The following is a 16,756-nucleotide window of genomic DNA, read 5'->3' as shown; positions in this document are numbered from 1 at the left end:
TTTTGGATAAAGCGAGTCAACGCTTTGTCCACCCTTGGGGAGGATTCCCACCGTATCCTGTCCTTAGCCGGGAAAGGATACGCCATAAGAATCCTTTTGGGAATCTGCAGTTTTTTGTCTGGAGATTCCCAAGCCTTTCAAATAACTCGTTCAGCTCATGAGATGGGGGAAAGGTTACCTCAGGTTTCTTTTCCTTATACATGCGCACCCTCGTGTCAGGGACAGAGGGGTCATCTGTGATGTGCAACACATCTTTTATAGCAATAATCATATAATGAATACTTTTAGCCAATTTTGGCTGCAACTTTGCATCATCGTAGTCGACACTGGAGTCAGAATCCGTGTCGGTATCAGTGTCTACTACTTGGGATAGTGGGCGCTTTTGAGACCCAGAAGGTCCCTGCGACATAGTGAAAGGCAGGGCTAGACTCCCTGTACATTCCCTGGACTCTGCTTTGTCCAACCTTTTGTGTAATAAATTCACATTTGCATTTAAAACATTCCACATATCCAACCAGTCAGGTGTCGGCGTTGCCGACGGAGACACCACACTCATTTGCTCCACCTCCTCCCTAGAAGAGCCTTCCGCTTCAGACATGCCGACACATGCGTACCGACACCCCACACACTCAGGGAATTCTCTATCTGGAGACAGTTCCCCCACAAGGCCCTTTGGAGAGACAGAGAGAGAGCATGCCAGCACACACCCAGCGCCAATGACCCTGGAAAAAATACCCAGATAGCGCTTTTATTATCTATATATTCACTGCGCCAAATTATGTGCCCCCCCTTCTTTAAAACCCTCTGTCACCGTGTTCAGCAGGGGAGAGTCCGGGGAACCAGCTTCTCAGCGGTGTGCTGTGGAGAAAATGGCGCTGGTGAGTGCTGAGGGATCAAGCTCCGCTCCCTCAGCGGCGGGCTTCGGTCCCGCTTGATTCCTTTTAAAAACTGGCGGGGGATCTCTAATATACAGTGCAGAGCCTATATATATATACTCTTTTTGCCAGTCCCAGAGGTTTAAATTGCTGCCCAGGGCGCTTCCCCCTGTGCCCTGCACCCTTACAGTGCCTGCCGTGTGTGTGTTTTGTGTGGGAGCAATGGCGCGCAGCGTTACCACTGCGCGTTACCTCAGTGAAGATCTAAAGTCTTCTGCCGCCTCTGAAGTCTTCTTATCTTCTCATACTCACCCGGCTTCTATCTTCCGGCTCTGTGAGGAGGACGGCGGCGCGGCTCCGGGACGAACAGCTAGGAGAGACCTGCGTTCCGACTCCCTCTGGAGCTAATAGTGTCCAGTAGCCTAAGAAGCAGAGCCTAGCATTTAAGTAGGTCTGCTTCTCTCTCCTCAGTCCCTCGATGCAGGAAGCCTGTTGCCAGCAGGCTCCCTGAAATTAAAAAACCTAACAAAATTCTTTCTTTCAGGAAACTCAGGAGAGCTCCCTGTAATGCACCCAGTCTCCTCTGGGCACAGTATCAAACTGGGGTCTGAAGGAGGGGCATAGAGGGAGGAGCCAGTGCACACCCATATCTAAAGTTCTTTTTAGTGCCCATGTCTCCTGCGGAGCCTGTCTATTCCCCATGGTCCTTACGGAGTCCCCAGCATCCTCTAGGACGTAAGAGAAATATATATATATATCTGTGTGTGTGTATATTTATATATATATATATATATATATATATATATATAAAATCTGAGGGGGCCCCTGAGATATCGCTGTACCAGGCCCCAAGATTTCTGTTGCCGGCCCTGACTGTGCTATGGCACTCGAATACTTCTTCACGTAGATGGGTGTAGTTGGAATAGACAGTGGCTCATATGCTTTCAGTTTCCTCTCCTATGGGTGCCTCGCAATCAGAGACCCCTGGGTTGGTCTACCTTCCCGTCCATTGCCTTCACTGTTTCATTGTGGGATAGATTAACTAGGACTTTTGGATTAGTTTCCCTCCCCCCCCCCCCCCCCACCACCCCCCCCCCCTCGCCCCTATGGGATAACTCGGCTTTCCCTGAAGGTAGAGACAGTCGGTTTTTCAAAAACTGGCCTCATCCAGAGTTACTTTTCATAACTGACATTGCCCCCTTACGTACGTTTCCGTCCTTTGCAGATCTACAGGATAGATATAATCACCCGCCTGAGTGCTTTTTCCAATACCTGCAGCTCCATAGTTTTCACTCACATAACCCCATGGTTAAGACTACTATAGAATCACTATGTTATATTCGCTCCTCCTCTAAGAGCCTCATTTCAACTATATATCGCCTCCTCCTTAATTATAACCTTCCCTCATTAGCCCCACACAAGATTTATTTGGAAACTGATCTAGAAGAATAAATGGGGCCTGCTATTTGGGATCAAATAAGGCAGAATTTGGTCTCCTCTACTACCTCAATCAGACATAGAGAAAACGCATTTAAAATTTTGGTTGGCTGATACTTAGTCCCGACCCGATTACATCGTACATTTCCCACCACCTCAGTTATTTCCCACCAACCCAAGTTACAAATAGTTTTGTTCTCTCATCATAAAGTCACCTCTTCCGTGACAGCAGTTTCTAACTCTACAACCTAGGTTTCCGCTTTGGTTTAGCTATCCAACAGTTAGTTCCTAAGACGACTCCATAGTAAGATCTCTTCTATGTTTGTTGGGTCATGGTGGTTCTTTTCAGCGAACTGTAGATAGGCACATTACTTGGGGGGTTTTCTTCCATGTATTAACACACATCTGTTGCGTAAACTCAGGCAGATTGGTGGCGGTTTTTGCCCTCATCTCCTCGTTAGCAGGATTTCCAAAGGGGATGGCAGTTTGGGTTTCTCCACCATGTCTCTCATGAGTTTACAGCCATCCTTCTTTCTTTTTTGGCTACTGTTTGGGTTCTGTGATTAGTCTAGTCTCTTAGACTTTTTTACAAAAACTTGATTGTTATCTCTCTCCTTGAGTCATGGTGGCTGTTGCACAGGGTTCCTGCTATAATTCTGTTTTCCGGAAGATGTTTCTTTTCTACTGGCCATTCCGCCATCAAGTGGTAACTGCATACTCTTTTTGTGTTACCTAGACTCTTATCAATGTTGAGATTACAGGACTTGATCTGATTGTTTTCTCTATTCCAGAGGGCATATAGGCTGCTTTTAGACGCAACTTCCTCAGAACAGCACCTTGTTGCCCATTTTCGTGCGGTTATTGGGTTTTACGAGTTTTCCTTCCATTGTAAGAGGGGATCCTCTTCGGGACTATGTATTTTACACTCTCGGGGTGCAATCCACATTTCAGTTGCGGTACCTACCTAGTGTCAGTTGAACCTTTTCCTAAAAAATAAAAAAATAAACCTGGTAGGGATTTCCCCATAACTGGCCTTTGTATTCTCATTTTTAAGGGTTCTTACAGTCTCTACTCTTGTGCTGGTTCTGTATGTATATACCTTTTTGGTTCTGCTTGGTCTCTCTTCCAGCTAGAGCTCTCTCTGAGAGGAAGAGGCCACGGATCTTCTGTGAGCATTTCCTGCAGATCCGGATACCAGGCCCTTCGCGGCCAATCAGGAACAATGAGAATTGTCTGTACTCCTCTTTGTCTTATGATTCTCAATATCTTGGAGATGAGAGGAAGAGGAGGAAACACATAGACCGACTGGAACACCCACGGTGTCACCAGGGCGTCTACTGCCACCGCCTGAGGGTCCCTTGACCTGGCGCAATACCTTGGTAGTTTCTTGTTGAGGCGTGACGCCATCATGTCTATCTGAGGCAGTCCCCACTGACTTGCAATCTCTGCGAAGACTTCCTGATGAAGTCCCCACTCTCCTGGATGTAGATCGTGTCTGCTGAGGAAGTCTGCTTCCCAGTTGTCCACTCCCGGAATGAAGACTGCTGTCAGAGCGCTTACATGATTTTCCGCCCAGCGAAGAATCCTGGTGGCTTCTGCCATTGCCACTCTGCTCTTTGTTCCGCCTTGGCGGTTTATATGAACCACTGCGGTGATGTTGTCTGACTGAATCAGAACCGGTAGGTCGCGAAACAAATTCTCCGCTTGACAAAGGCCGTTGTATATGGCCCTCAACTCCAGTATGTTGATGTGAAGACAAGCCTCCTGGCTTGACCAGAGACCTTGGAAGTTTCTTCCCTGTGTGACTGCTCCCCAACCTCGGAGGCTCGCATCCGTGGTTACCAGAACCCAGTCCTGAATGCCGAACCTGCGACCCTCTAGAAGGTGAGCACTCTGCAGCCACCACAGGAGAGATACCCTGGCCCTGGGGGACAGGGTGATCATCTGATGAATCTGTAGATGTGACCCAGACCACTTGTCCAAAAGGTCCCATTGAAAAGTCCTCGCATGGAACCTGCCGAATGGAATGGCCTCGTAAGACGCCACCATCTTACCCAGAACTCGAGTTCAGTGATGCACCGACACCCTTTTTGGCTTCAATAGGTCCCTGACCAAATTCATGAGTTCTTGGGCCTTTTCCATCGGAAGATAAACCCTTTTCTGGTCTCTATCCAGAATCATGCCTAAGAAAGGCAAACGAGTCGTTGGAACCAACTGTGACTTTGGGATATTGAGAATCCAGCCGTGCTGTTGCAACACCTTCAGGGAAAGTGATACTCTGTTCAGCAACTGCTCTCTTGATCTCGCTTTTATTAGGAGATCGTCCAAGTACGGGATAACTGTGACACCCTGCTTGCGCAGGAGCACCATCATTTCCGCCATTACCTTGGTGAAAATCCTCGGGGCCGTGGAAAGCCCAAACGGCAACGTCTGAAATTGGTAATGACAATCCTGTTGTTATGCACACCAGTGCCAGCAGGAAAGTACTGGTGTCAGAACTGTTATGCACTCCAGTGTCTGCAGGAATGTACTGGTGTTTGAACTGTTATGCAAAACAGATGGACTCACAGACAAACTGGGGGATATGACATAACGTACACAGAAGGTGATAGGGTAACAAAATACACACAAAGTGAACAGAGAAGCCCAGAGGCTAAGGAACTGGGTATCTCCCTTGTATTAGAACTGCTAAGATGGAAAAAGCAAGATGTTGTGTTTTAATACGTAGAGTACCCGAAATGCTGTTGCTAAGGGCAACAGCAAAACCCTAAAGGGTTACCAACGGGTGTGGCAGTAAACTCCTTGGTCAGAGATGGAATGATAGACACAAGGAGAATCTCCACAATCCAAATTCTCACTTGCAGTGCACAGGTTTTAGCTTACTGCCACTAAACTGACCCCTGACACCTAGCACAGTGAGACAGGATTAGACAGGCAAGTCTTAGAATACAGCCGCAAACTTGCTAAGTTCACAGAGTAGTAACAGAACCCCAGCAAGCTAAACGACTGACTCCAGTCTTACTGCTAGGTCTGGATTGGCAGAGTGTAATACCAAATTCCCAGGCCTATTTGCAGTAAGCAACAAACAAATACAAAGCTACACAGTACTGGCTAACATTCATGAACTGACTAACCAACAAAGATTCAGCAGCATCTGCTTACCCTGAAAAGAGGCCTTATAAAGCAGGTGCTGTCCACGCCCCACTCAGACCTCACAGACTGTGAGCACAAAAACCAGCACCGGATCCCTTGCCGTGCACAGAGCCTATAACCACTGCACAGCAAAAGACCCGAACCGGAGTATCAGCTGCGCTCAGGTTACTCCACTAGCACTTGTCTCCCGGTTGCCATGACGACGTGGCAGCACAGGGCAGGAGACCCTAACACCTGTACAGCAAATCTCAGGAACGCCTGATGAGGCGGATATATGGGGACATGAAGGTTTGCATCCTTTATGTCCAGGGACACCATATAATCCCCCCCTTCCAGGCTGGCGATGACCGCTCTGAGCGATTCCATCTTGAACTTGAACCTTTTTAAGTATAGGTTTAAGGATTTTAAATTTAAAATGGGTCTGACCGAACCGTCCGGTTTCGGGACTACAAACAGGGTTGAGTAATACCCCATCCCCTGTTGAAGCAGGGGAACTTTGACCACCACTTGCTGAAGACACAATTTTTGAATTGCATTTAAAACTATCTCCCTCTCTGGGGGGAAAAGCCAGTAGGTCCGATCTGAAAAACCGGCGAGGAGGCACCTCTTCGAATTCCAGCTCGTAACCCTGGAAAACAATTTCTATTGCCCAGGGATCCACTTGTGAGTGAACTCAGAAGTGGCTGAAAAGTCGAAGACGTGCCCCCACTGGGGCGGACTCCCTCAGCGGAGCCCCAGCGTCATGCGGTGGATTTCGTAGAGGCCGGGGAGGACTTCTGCTCTTGGGAACTAGCTGTGGTTGGCAGCTTTTTCCCCCTGCCCTTACCTCTGGCAAGAAAGGAAGATCTTGGGTTTATGCGACCGAAAGGACTGCATCTGATAATGTGGCGTTTTCTTAGGCTGTGAGGAAACATAAGGCAAAAAAGTTGATTTACCTGCCGTAGCTGTGGAAACTAGGTCCGTGAGACCTTCCCCAAACAATTCCTCACCCTTGTAAGGTAAAACCTCCATATGCCTCTTCGAGTCGGCATCACCCGTCCATTGTCGGGTCCATAGGGCTCGTCTAGCAGAAATCGTCATAGCGTTGGCTCTGGAACCCAGTAGGCCAGCGTCTCTCTGAGCATCTCTCATATATAGTACAGCATCTTTAATATGACCCGGGGTCAATAAAATGGTTTCCTTATCCAGCGTATCTATATCGCGCAGATAAGGTATCTGTCCACGCTGCTACAGCGCTACAAACCCAAGCCGACGCTATCGCCGGTCTGAGTAAGGTACCAGTATGTGTGTAAATTGACTTCAAGGTAGTCTCCTGCCTGCGATCAGCAGGATCCTTGAGGGTTGCCGTATCTTGAGATGGCAGCGCTACCATTTTGGATAAAGCGAGTCAACGCTTTGTCCACCCTTGGGGAGGATTCCCACCGTATCCTGTCCTTAGCCGGGAAAGGATACGCCATAAGAATCCTTTTGGGAATCTGCAGTTTTTTGTCTGGAGATTCCCAAGCCTTTTCAAATAACTCGTTCAGCTCATGAGATGGGGGAAAGGTTACCTCAGGTTTCTTTTCCTTATACATGCGCACCCTCGTGTCAGGGACAGAGGGGTCATCTGTGATATGCAACACATCTTTTATAGCAATAATCATATAATGAATACTTTTAGCCAATTTTGGCTGCAACTTTGCATCATCGTAGTCGACACTGGAGTCAGAATCTGTGTCGGTATCAGTGTCTACTTCTTGGGATAGTGGGCGCTTTTGAGACCCAGAAGGTCCCTGCGACATAGTGAAAGGCAGGGCTAGACTCCCTGTACATTCCCTGGACTCTGCTTTGTCCAACCTTTTGTGTAATAAATTCACATTTGCATTTAAAACATTCCACATATCCAACCAGTCAGTTGTCGGCGTTGCCGACGGAGACACCACACTCATTTGCTCCACCTCCTCCCTAGAAGAGCCTTACGCTTCAGACATGCCGACACACGCGTACCGACACCCCACACACTCAGGGAATTCTCTATCTGGAGACAGTTCCCCCACAAGGCCCTTTGGAGAGACAGAGAGAGAGCATGCCAGCACACACCCAGCGCCAATGACCCTGGAAAAAATACCCAGATAGCGCTTTTATTATCTATATATTCACTGCGCCAAATTATGTGCCCCCCCTTCTTTAAAACCCTCTGTCACCGTGTTCAGCAGGGGAGAGTCCGGGGAACCAGCTTCTCAGCGGTGTGCTGTGGAGAAAATGGCGCTGGTGAGTGCTGAGGGATCAAGCTCCGCTCCCTCAGCGGCGGGCTTCGGTCCCGCTTGATTCCTTTTACAAACTGGCGGGGGATCTCTAATATACAGTGCAGAGCCTATATATATACTTTTTTTGCCAGTCCCAGAGGTTTAAATTGCTGCCCAGGGCGCCCCCCCCTGTGCCCTGAACCCTTACAGTGCCTGCCGTGTGTTTTGTGTGGGAGCAATGGCGCGCAGCGTTACCACTGCGCGTTACCTCAGTGAAGATCTGAAGTCTTCTGCCGCCTCTGAAGTCTTCTTATCTTCTCATACTCACCCGGCTTCTATCTTCCGGCTCTGGGAGGACGGCGGCGCTGCTCCGGAACGAACAGCTAGGAGAGACCTGCGTTCCGACTCCCTCTGGAGCTAATAGTGTCCAGTAGCCTAAGAAGCAGAGCCTAGCATTTAAGTAGGTCTGCTTCTCTCTCCTCAGTCCCTTGATGCAGGGAGCCTGTTGCCAGCAGGCTCCCTGAAATTAAATAACCTAACAAAATTCTTTCTTTCAGGAAACTAAGGAGAGCTCCCTGTAATGCACCCAGTCTCCTCTGGGCACAGTATCAAACTGAGGTCTGAAGGAGGGGCATAGAGGGAGGAGCCAGTGCACACCCATATCTAAAGTTCTTTTTAGTGCCCATGTCTCCTGCGGAGCCCATATATTCCCCATGGTCCTTACGGAGTCCCCAGCATCCTCTAGGACGTAAGAGAAAAACCGACTGTCTCTACCTTCAGGGAAAGCCGGGTTATCCCATAGAGGCGAGAGGGGGGGGGGGGGGGGGGGGGGGGAAGAAACTACTCCAAAAGTCCTAGTTAATCTATCCCACAATGAAACAGTGAAGGCAATGAACGGGAAGGTAGACCAACCCAGGGGTCTCTGATTGCGAGGCACCCATAGGAGAGGAAACTGAAAGCATATGAGCCACTGTCTATTCCAACTACGCCCATCTACGTGAAGAAGTATTCGAGTGCCATAGCACAGTCAGGGCCGGCAACAGAAATCTTGGGGCCCGGTACAGCGATATCTCAGGGGCCCCCTCAGATTTTATATATATATATATATATATATATACACACACAGATATATATATATTTCTCTTACGTCCTAGAGGATGCTGGGGACTAACTAGGACTTTTGGAGTAGTTTCTCCCCCCCCCCCCCCCCCCCCCCCTCTCGCCTCTATGGGATTAACTAGGACTTTTGGAGTAGTTTCTTCCCCCCCCCCCCCCCCCCCCCTCTCGCCTCTATGGGATAACCCGGCTTTCCCTGAAGGTAGAGACAGTCGGTTTTTCAAACACTGGCCTCATCCAGAGTTACTTTTCATAACTGACATTGCCCCCTTACTTACGTTTCCGTCCTTTGCAGATCTACAGGATAGATATAATCTCCCGCCTGAGTGCTTTTTCCAATACCTGCAGCTCCATAGTTTTCACTCACATAACCCCATGGTTAAGACTACTATAGAATCGCTATGTTATATTCGCTCCTCCTCTAAGAGCCTCATTTCAACTATATATCGCCTCCTCCTTAATTATAACCTTCCCTCATTAGCCCCACACGAGATTTATTTGGAAACTGATCTAGAAGAACAAATGGGGCCTGCTATTTGGGATCAAATAAGGCAGAATTTGGTCTCCTCTACTACCTCAATCAGACATAGAGAAAACGCATTTAAAATTTTGGTTGGCTGATACTTAGTCCCGACCCGATTACATCGTACATTTCCCACCACCTCAGTTATTTCCCACCAACCCAAGTTACAAATAGTTTTGTTCTTCCATCATAAAGTCACCTCTTCCGTGACAGCAGTTTCTAACTCTACAACCTAGGTTTCCGCTTTGGTTTAGCTATCCAACAGTTAGTTCCTAAGACGACTCCATAGTAAGATCTCTTCTATGTTTGTTGGGTCATGGTGGTTCTTTTCAGCGAACTGTAGATAGGCACATTACTTGGGGGGTTTTCTTCCATGTATTAACACACATCTGTTGCGTAAGCTCAGGCAGATTGGTGGCGGTTTTTGCCCTCATCTCCTCGTTAGCAGGATTTCCTAAGGGAATGGCAGTTTGGGTTTCTCCACCATGTCTCTCATGAGTTTACAGCCATCCTTCTTTCTTTTTTGGCTACTGTTTGGGTTCTGTGATTAGTCTAGTCTCTTAGACTTTTTTACAAAAACTTGATTGTTATCTCTCTCCTTGAGTCATGGTGGCTGTTGCACAGGGTTCCTGCTATAATTCTGTTTTCCGGAAGATGTTTCTTTTCTACTGGCCATTCCGCCATCAAGTGGTAACTGCATACTCTTTTTGTGTTACCTAGACTCTTATCAATGTTGAGATTACAGGACTTGATCTGATTGTTTTCTCTATTCCAGAGGGCATATAGGCTGCTTTTAGACGCAACTTCCTCAGAACAGCACCTTGTTGCCCATTTTCGTGCGGTTATTGGGTTTACGAGTTTTCCTTCCATTGTAAGAGGGGATCCTGTTCGGGACTATGTATTTTACACTCTCGGGGTGCAATCCACATTTCAGTTGCGGTACCTACCTAGGTCAGTTGAACCTTTTCCTAAAAAATAAAAAAATAAACCTGGTAGGGATTTCCCCATAACTGGCCTTTGTATTCTCATTTTTAAGGGTTCTTACAGTCTCTACTCTTGTGCTGGTTCTGTATGTATATACCTTTTTGGTTCTGCTTGGTCTCTCTTCCAGCTAGAGCTGGATAGTTTCTGATATTCTTTGGGTTACCCTTTTTGGATTCTACGTCAGGGTTTTTTGTCCTCTTGAGTTTTTACCTTCTGCTCAGCCTCTGCCTTTTGTGGGACTCGCGTGGGTTTTCCACCACAGAGCTTCTGCTTCTTGTGGGCGATCCATTTTTTTCTGTCACCTGTTTTTCCTTTAACTTGTCCTCTGCAGTAGGTTCACAGCGCATCCCACCCATCACGGGTCAGCTTTGGGACATCCCCAACGTATACACTCCAGTGTCCCGTAGTGGATGAAGGAGAAAACGGGATTTTGGTACTTACCGATAAATCCATTTCACAGGGGACACTGGACGCCCACCCAGTGCTGCACTACCTGCCATGGTTTTTGTTCTTACTTACCGGACTACAGGTTGTTCTCTGCCAGGTGTCCGGGTACTCCAATTGTTACTGTTTCGGCTTTCAGCCGCCTTCCTGTTGTTTCTTCTCTTATCTCTGCTCTCCGTCTCCTCTCAGGCTCTGTTATCACAACTGGGCATGGGAGGGGTATAGAGGGGGAGGAGCAAACTGCACATCTTTGAATTTTAAAGTGCTAGGCTTCATACACTCACCATCTATACCTCAACGTATGCACTCCAGTGTCCCCTGTGGAATTGGAGAAATGGATTTATCGGTAAGTACCAAAATCCCATTTTTAAGCTTGTGTGTGTATTAAACTATTGTCTGCTAACAATCTGTGTTGTTTAACTACTGTGTTACCTGTTGTAAAGTGCTGTAGAATACATTGTAGCTATAGAATCATGTATAATTAAACAATAATTTATCTAGGATTTTTCTTTTCCTTGTATCTGACAGTATGTTTTATGTTGCAGATGGCCTCAATTAATGCCAATTTTAGAGCCAGAATATGCGAGTAAGAAAATTGTGGATGCGATCTTAAAAGAACAAGTGTATCTAGTGATGCCTCGCAGTCTGTACATCATTTTTGCTTTCAAAAAGTGAGTCCTTCTTTCAGCCTGTTGTATTCATAGTACAGTTATCGCTCACCCTCTAATTATAACCCAGTGTATGGTTGATACTGCCCACGTTTGACAGTGGTTGTGAATCTTTGTCTCCTGTCCATGTGTAACCTGATTATAAGCCAATCAAATCATGGGAATGTCCACAGCATGGCCGTCTGATCAGTGGCTTGTCTGCAGAGGAGGAGTGTGCTGATCTTACAGTATATCCGGTATGAGGTTTATGTAAATGAGAACAGGGTTATACATCACAATGGCAGTATTATGAAGTAGTGCAGGGAATGGGGCAAGATGCAAGCCACAGGTTACATAAAGGTGTGCCTTCGTACATCGTTGCTGCAGTCGCGCCAAACAGCATATCTCGGCACGTCAGGTCACATGAGAATCTGCTAGGGTCGGGCATCTTTTTTTATTTTATTTTTTCAGAAAATGCTTTTTATTTGCAACCGGATGCAGCAAGGACACACCAGGAGACTGTACTGATTGATTTGATATGCAACACTTGTATATCTGTGTGCAACTGAGTCTCTGAATCTGTGCTCCATATACAGACTCAGTCACACACAATTTACAAGTGTCACATATCAATTTAATAAGCACAGTCTACTGGTGCATCCTAGTCACATTGTGTTGCAACTAAGGCACATTATCGGCAAAAAAGATGCTAAGGGTTGCACAGGGAATGGCCCAATAGAGAGTGACAAATTGATGCAGCATGAGTTTGATGTCAAATACATCTCTCTATGAAACAAAGTTCATACAAACAACTTTTTTATATAGAGAAGCTCTTTAAATACAAACCCTAATTCTGGAGAAATAGTGCCTTGCTAGAGAAATGTATTATGTACAATTTACCCTTATACTCCTTTCACGCCAAATTGCCAGGTCTTCCCTTTGCTGGCGTTTGGAGATGACATCATCTCCAAGCGTGGGTGATCCGGCTCTCTACATACTTTTAGCAACTAGTTCACACCGCAGGCTACCAGTGCCGGATTCCCGGGTAGATCCTTTCACACCAAGCCTGGACCTGGGTTGCCTCAGCAGTAACTTCAGCAGAAATCCCACAATGCTGTGGTTTTTGCCCAGTCTTTTGTATCTTGACAACTTGTACAGATGTGTACTTTTAAATTCCTGCTGCAGTCACGCTAAACAGCCCTTCCAAGTCCCGCCATGTGTTGCGGGACTCGGTAGCGCCGATCGTCTTCTTTTGCCACGAAAATGCGTCTTAGACGCACTGTAATGCAATAGGACACACAATAAAATTATATGTGGCGTGCTTATAATCTGTGTGTAATACCGGCTCTATCTGCATCCGAAATGAAATGTTACAGTGTTTTCCAGAAAAACACGGTAGCATACCATTTTGTATGCAAATACAGTCGCAGTCACACACAGAATATAGGCATGCTGCAAATCATTTTAATCAGCAGAAGCTGCCTGTGCGTTATTGCATTACATTGCGTCTAAGACGCATTTTCATGGAAAAAGTGCAAAAAAAGATTCTCAGTGCTACAGAGTCACACACCACTCACACATGTGTAACGCGACTTGTAGTGCATGGCGCAAAGTTGTAAGAGGACACATCTGTAGTTCTGGTTTTGGCTTTATTTTTTTCCCTTAGTTTTAAAATGGCTGTAGCTGGGCTGCTCTTGGAGTTTATTATAAGATGTGTGGATGAATGCTGGGGAGTGGACCCTCTAGTTTTACCGAATGGTTTGAGTTGTGGACTCTAAATGTTGGGGGACAATTGAGAGACTTGATTTTACCCTTTTAAAACCTGCAAAAGAAGGATTGCATTTTAAGCCAATTGTCTGTTTTTATGGTTAATTCAAATAAAAAAAATGCCTCCCATTAGGTAAAATGGAACCAGTCTCCGCCCCCGTTCCACTTCCCAAATGCCACAGCATGAGTGACTAAGGGGTGGCTGTGAGCAGTGTTGCAGACTCCAAACCATCGAATTTGTGCATAAACTATTGGGTTTGCGTACAAATCTGAATCGGGTCCAGTGTACAATGAAGTGCTGGAGAGGACTTTTTCCTTTACTGTCCTCCATAGTCACATTCGGCACCATGCTTGCCACTAATCATATGAAGACTGCCGTAATACATGTATACAGATCGTTAGTATGCTTAGGTTCCTCCTGGAAACTTGTTTTACCTCCTTTCCAGACCTTGTTTTGTTTGTTTTATATTTTGTCAAATTATTACAAAATGTTTATAATATATTATAATTGTTTGTTTTTCCCCTTCCTATTTAGCATTATATCTGCAAAACTGGGAGTTGTGCTGGGAGATTACATTGGAGCGTTCCATTTCATGGACCATTTCAAAGGCCATGGCAAAAAGGACTAACTGCAAGATATACAGTGATCGGAATTAAAATGACCAGGGAATGTAGAACCTACTTCCGTAATAAGTACATAAATACACATCTCAAATACTAGGGGTCCAAAAATAAGTCACAAGACTTTCGATGAAGAGTGCTTTATAGAGAGATTTGTTTGCTAGGTACAGGTGCAGTAAAAACATTAAAAATTAGTGGAAACAGAAGCAATGTATAATATCAAAACAACAGAATGTGCTGTTTTAATTGTTAAAAATAAGTTTAAGTGTATAAAGGTGTTTTTAACTATCCCTACATATTTTCTACTACTGTAATTGCTGTATAAAAATATAACCAGGTTGAGGTAATCATCACCCACATACTTTTCAGTTGTTGCTGAACAATTAACGTGGTGATTATTATTATTATTATTATTATTATTATTATTTTTTATATATATAAATTCTTTATTTTTTGCTTTGCAAATAATACAATACCCACTCATGTCCAAATATATCATTCCTCAGTGTGTCCACAATATAATGGCAATGACAAATAAAAGTAATACATAGTAGGACTACCATCAGCAATGAGCAGTCAACAATTTAATAACATTAACATGAATGAGGCATCTAACATAGAACAGCAATGGGGGAAGACAAGGGAAAGAAAGTAGGGGGGAAACAGATTGGGAAAGAACTCTGGTACTATCCAGTAGACTTCTCATAAAGGTGTCAAAGTAGCAAGTTACTACATTAAGGCAGGTTGTGGGGTACAAAAGCAGCATAGGTCGTGGTCGTCTTAAAGTCCAGTCAATTAAACCAGGTGGCTGTATAATCCGTATATTTATCCAGTGTTGCATAGAAAATGTCTTCCATATGCATATAAAAATCTATACGTCGACACCATCTTTTTTGTCGTGATGGATTGCACCTGAATGAGGAGGGCGCAGCGGTGCTGGGAAGGATGGTTAGAAGGTTGGAGGAGATTTGGTGCCTGGGGGATGGGCTTAGCAAGAAATTACGGGTCATTCAGTAAAAATAGTAGGGGTGGCATTAGTGAACAAAACGGGGGAGGAGTAGGGGGGAGGAATAGAGCAGACGGCAAGGGTAGCAACATGGGAACTAAAAAGGGTTTTAGAATAACAGTAACCAATGATGATTACAGGTCATCTTTGCTGCATAAGAATTATGATGTCCCTACCATAAAGGGAAATACATATCTCAATTGTATGTATGTAAATGCTAGAAGCCTTACAGGTAAAAAAGGGGAACTAGAAATCCTCGCAGCAAGCAGGGAATATGATATTATAGGCATTACTGAAACATAGTGGGATGAATCTCACGATTGGACAGTCAATCTAGAGGGTTACATGCTGTACAGGAGAGACAGACTAAAACGGGGTGGAGGGGTATGTCTTTACGTAAAGCCATTTCTAAAACCTGTTATACGGGATGATATTCAAGAAGGGACTGTAAATACTATTGAGACGTTATGGGTAGAAATTGCATGCGGTGGTAAAGGAATAAAGAAGTTATTATTGGGATTATGCTACAAGCCGCCTGGTATTAATGTGTCTGATGAAAAATTTGTTACTGAATCAAATTGAAAGAGCAGCAGGAGTAGGTGACCTAGTAGTGATGGGAGACTTTAACTATCCTGAGATAAACTGGAAAATCAATTCATGTGATACTGCTAGGGGCAATATATTTTTAAACACGCTAAATGATAATTACTTAGTTCAATTAATCGAGGAACCAACTAGGTACAATGCAATCTTAGACCTGGTATTAAATAACAATGGGGAATTGGTATCAAATATTGACGTAGGAGAGCCCATAGGTAACAGCGACCACAATATGGTCACATTCAATATCAGTTTTCATAAGCAGTCCTATACTGGGTCAACTAGGACTCTAAACTTTAGCAAAGCCAACTTTGACATGATGAAGGAATCGTTAAGGGACATTGAATGGGAAATTCTGTTTCATGGAAAAAATACTACAGAGAAATGGGATGTATTAAAATCACTGCTAATTAATAATACTCGTAAATTTATTCCCACAAGCAGCAAAAAAAGGAATAAAAATCCCAAACCAATGTGGTTTAACAAAAATATCAAGGAATTAATGGACAAAAAAGACGAGCATTTAAAAAATACAAATCTGAGGGGGATGCAGAGTCATTTCAGCACTATAAGGACTGTAACAAAATATGCAAAAAAGGAATAAGAGCAGCTAAAGTAGAAACTGAAAAAATAGTAGCAAAAGAAAGCAAAGCGAATCCCAAAAATGTTTTTAAGTACATCAACAGCAAGAGACTAAAGAATGAGAGTATAGGCCCTTTAAAGGACAAGAGGGGAGTCTTAATAAAAAATGATAATGACATAGCAAACAAACTAAACAAGTTTTTTTCAACGGTATTTACCAGAGAGGACCAAATGCTGGGTCTAACACAAAATCTCAACAAAGATAATGTCCCACTGCTAAATGCTTATTTATGTGAGGAGGTAGTCTGTGACCGATTAAAAAGGTTAAAGATTAATAAGTCACCTGGTCCCGATGGAATTCACCCGAGGGTTCTTATGGAGCTGCACGCTAAACTAGCAAGACCTCTATTTTTGATCTTCATGGATTCGGTTAAATCGGGTATGGTTCCCAAAGACTGGCGTATAGCGGAGGTAGTGCCGATATTCAAAAAGGGGAGCAAAGCTGAACCAGGTAATTATAGACCAGTTAGTCTTACATCTATAGTGGGGAAAGTATTGGAAGGTATTCTAAGGGACAGTATTCAAAAGTTCCTTGAAGCAAATAAGGTCATTAAAAGGAACCAACATGGATTTGTGAAGGACAGATCATGTCAGACCAACTTACTTGGCTTTTATGAAACAGTAAGTGCGAACCTTGATCAGGGTAAGGAGGTGGATGTAAACTTTTTAGACTTTGCCAAAGCTTTTGACACTGTACCACACATGCGTCTTATCTA

At 44.8% G+C, this 16,756-nt stretch overlaps 1 protein-coding gene across 1 annotated transcript in view; it reads left to right on the top strand.

The window, feature by feature from the left end:
- The window catches only part of LOC134929651 (epidermal retinol dehydrogenase 2-like), a 134,650-nt gene extending 120,568 nt beyond the window's left edge, over positions 1-14,082 (top strand). Inside the window, exons 6-7 of the mRNA XM_063925232.1 lie at positions 11,303-11,428; positions 13,707-14,082. Of these exons, the coding sequence (XP_063781302.1) occupies positions 11,303-11,428; positions 13,707-13,800 (220 nt within the window). The 3' untranslated portion in view covers positions 13,801-14,082. The remainder of the gene's footprint in view (positions 1-11,302; positions 11,429-13,706) is intronic.
- Positions 14,083-16,756: the final 2,674 nt, after the last annotated feature.

Source organism: Pseudophryne corroboree, chromosome 5 (genome assembly GCF_028390025.1).
Source record: "Pseudophryne corroboree isolate aPseCor3 chromosome 5, aPseCor3.hap2, whole genome shotgun sequence".
Classification (NCBI taxonomy): domain Eukaryota; kingdom Metazoa; phylum Chordata; class Amphibia; order Anura; family Myobatrachidae; genus Pseudophryne; species Pseudophryne corroboree.
Note: the sequence above shows the minus strand (reverse complement) of the source record. Positions and strands in the feature narration are given on the sequence as shown.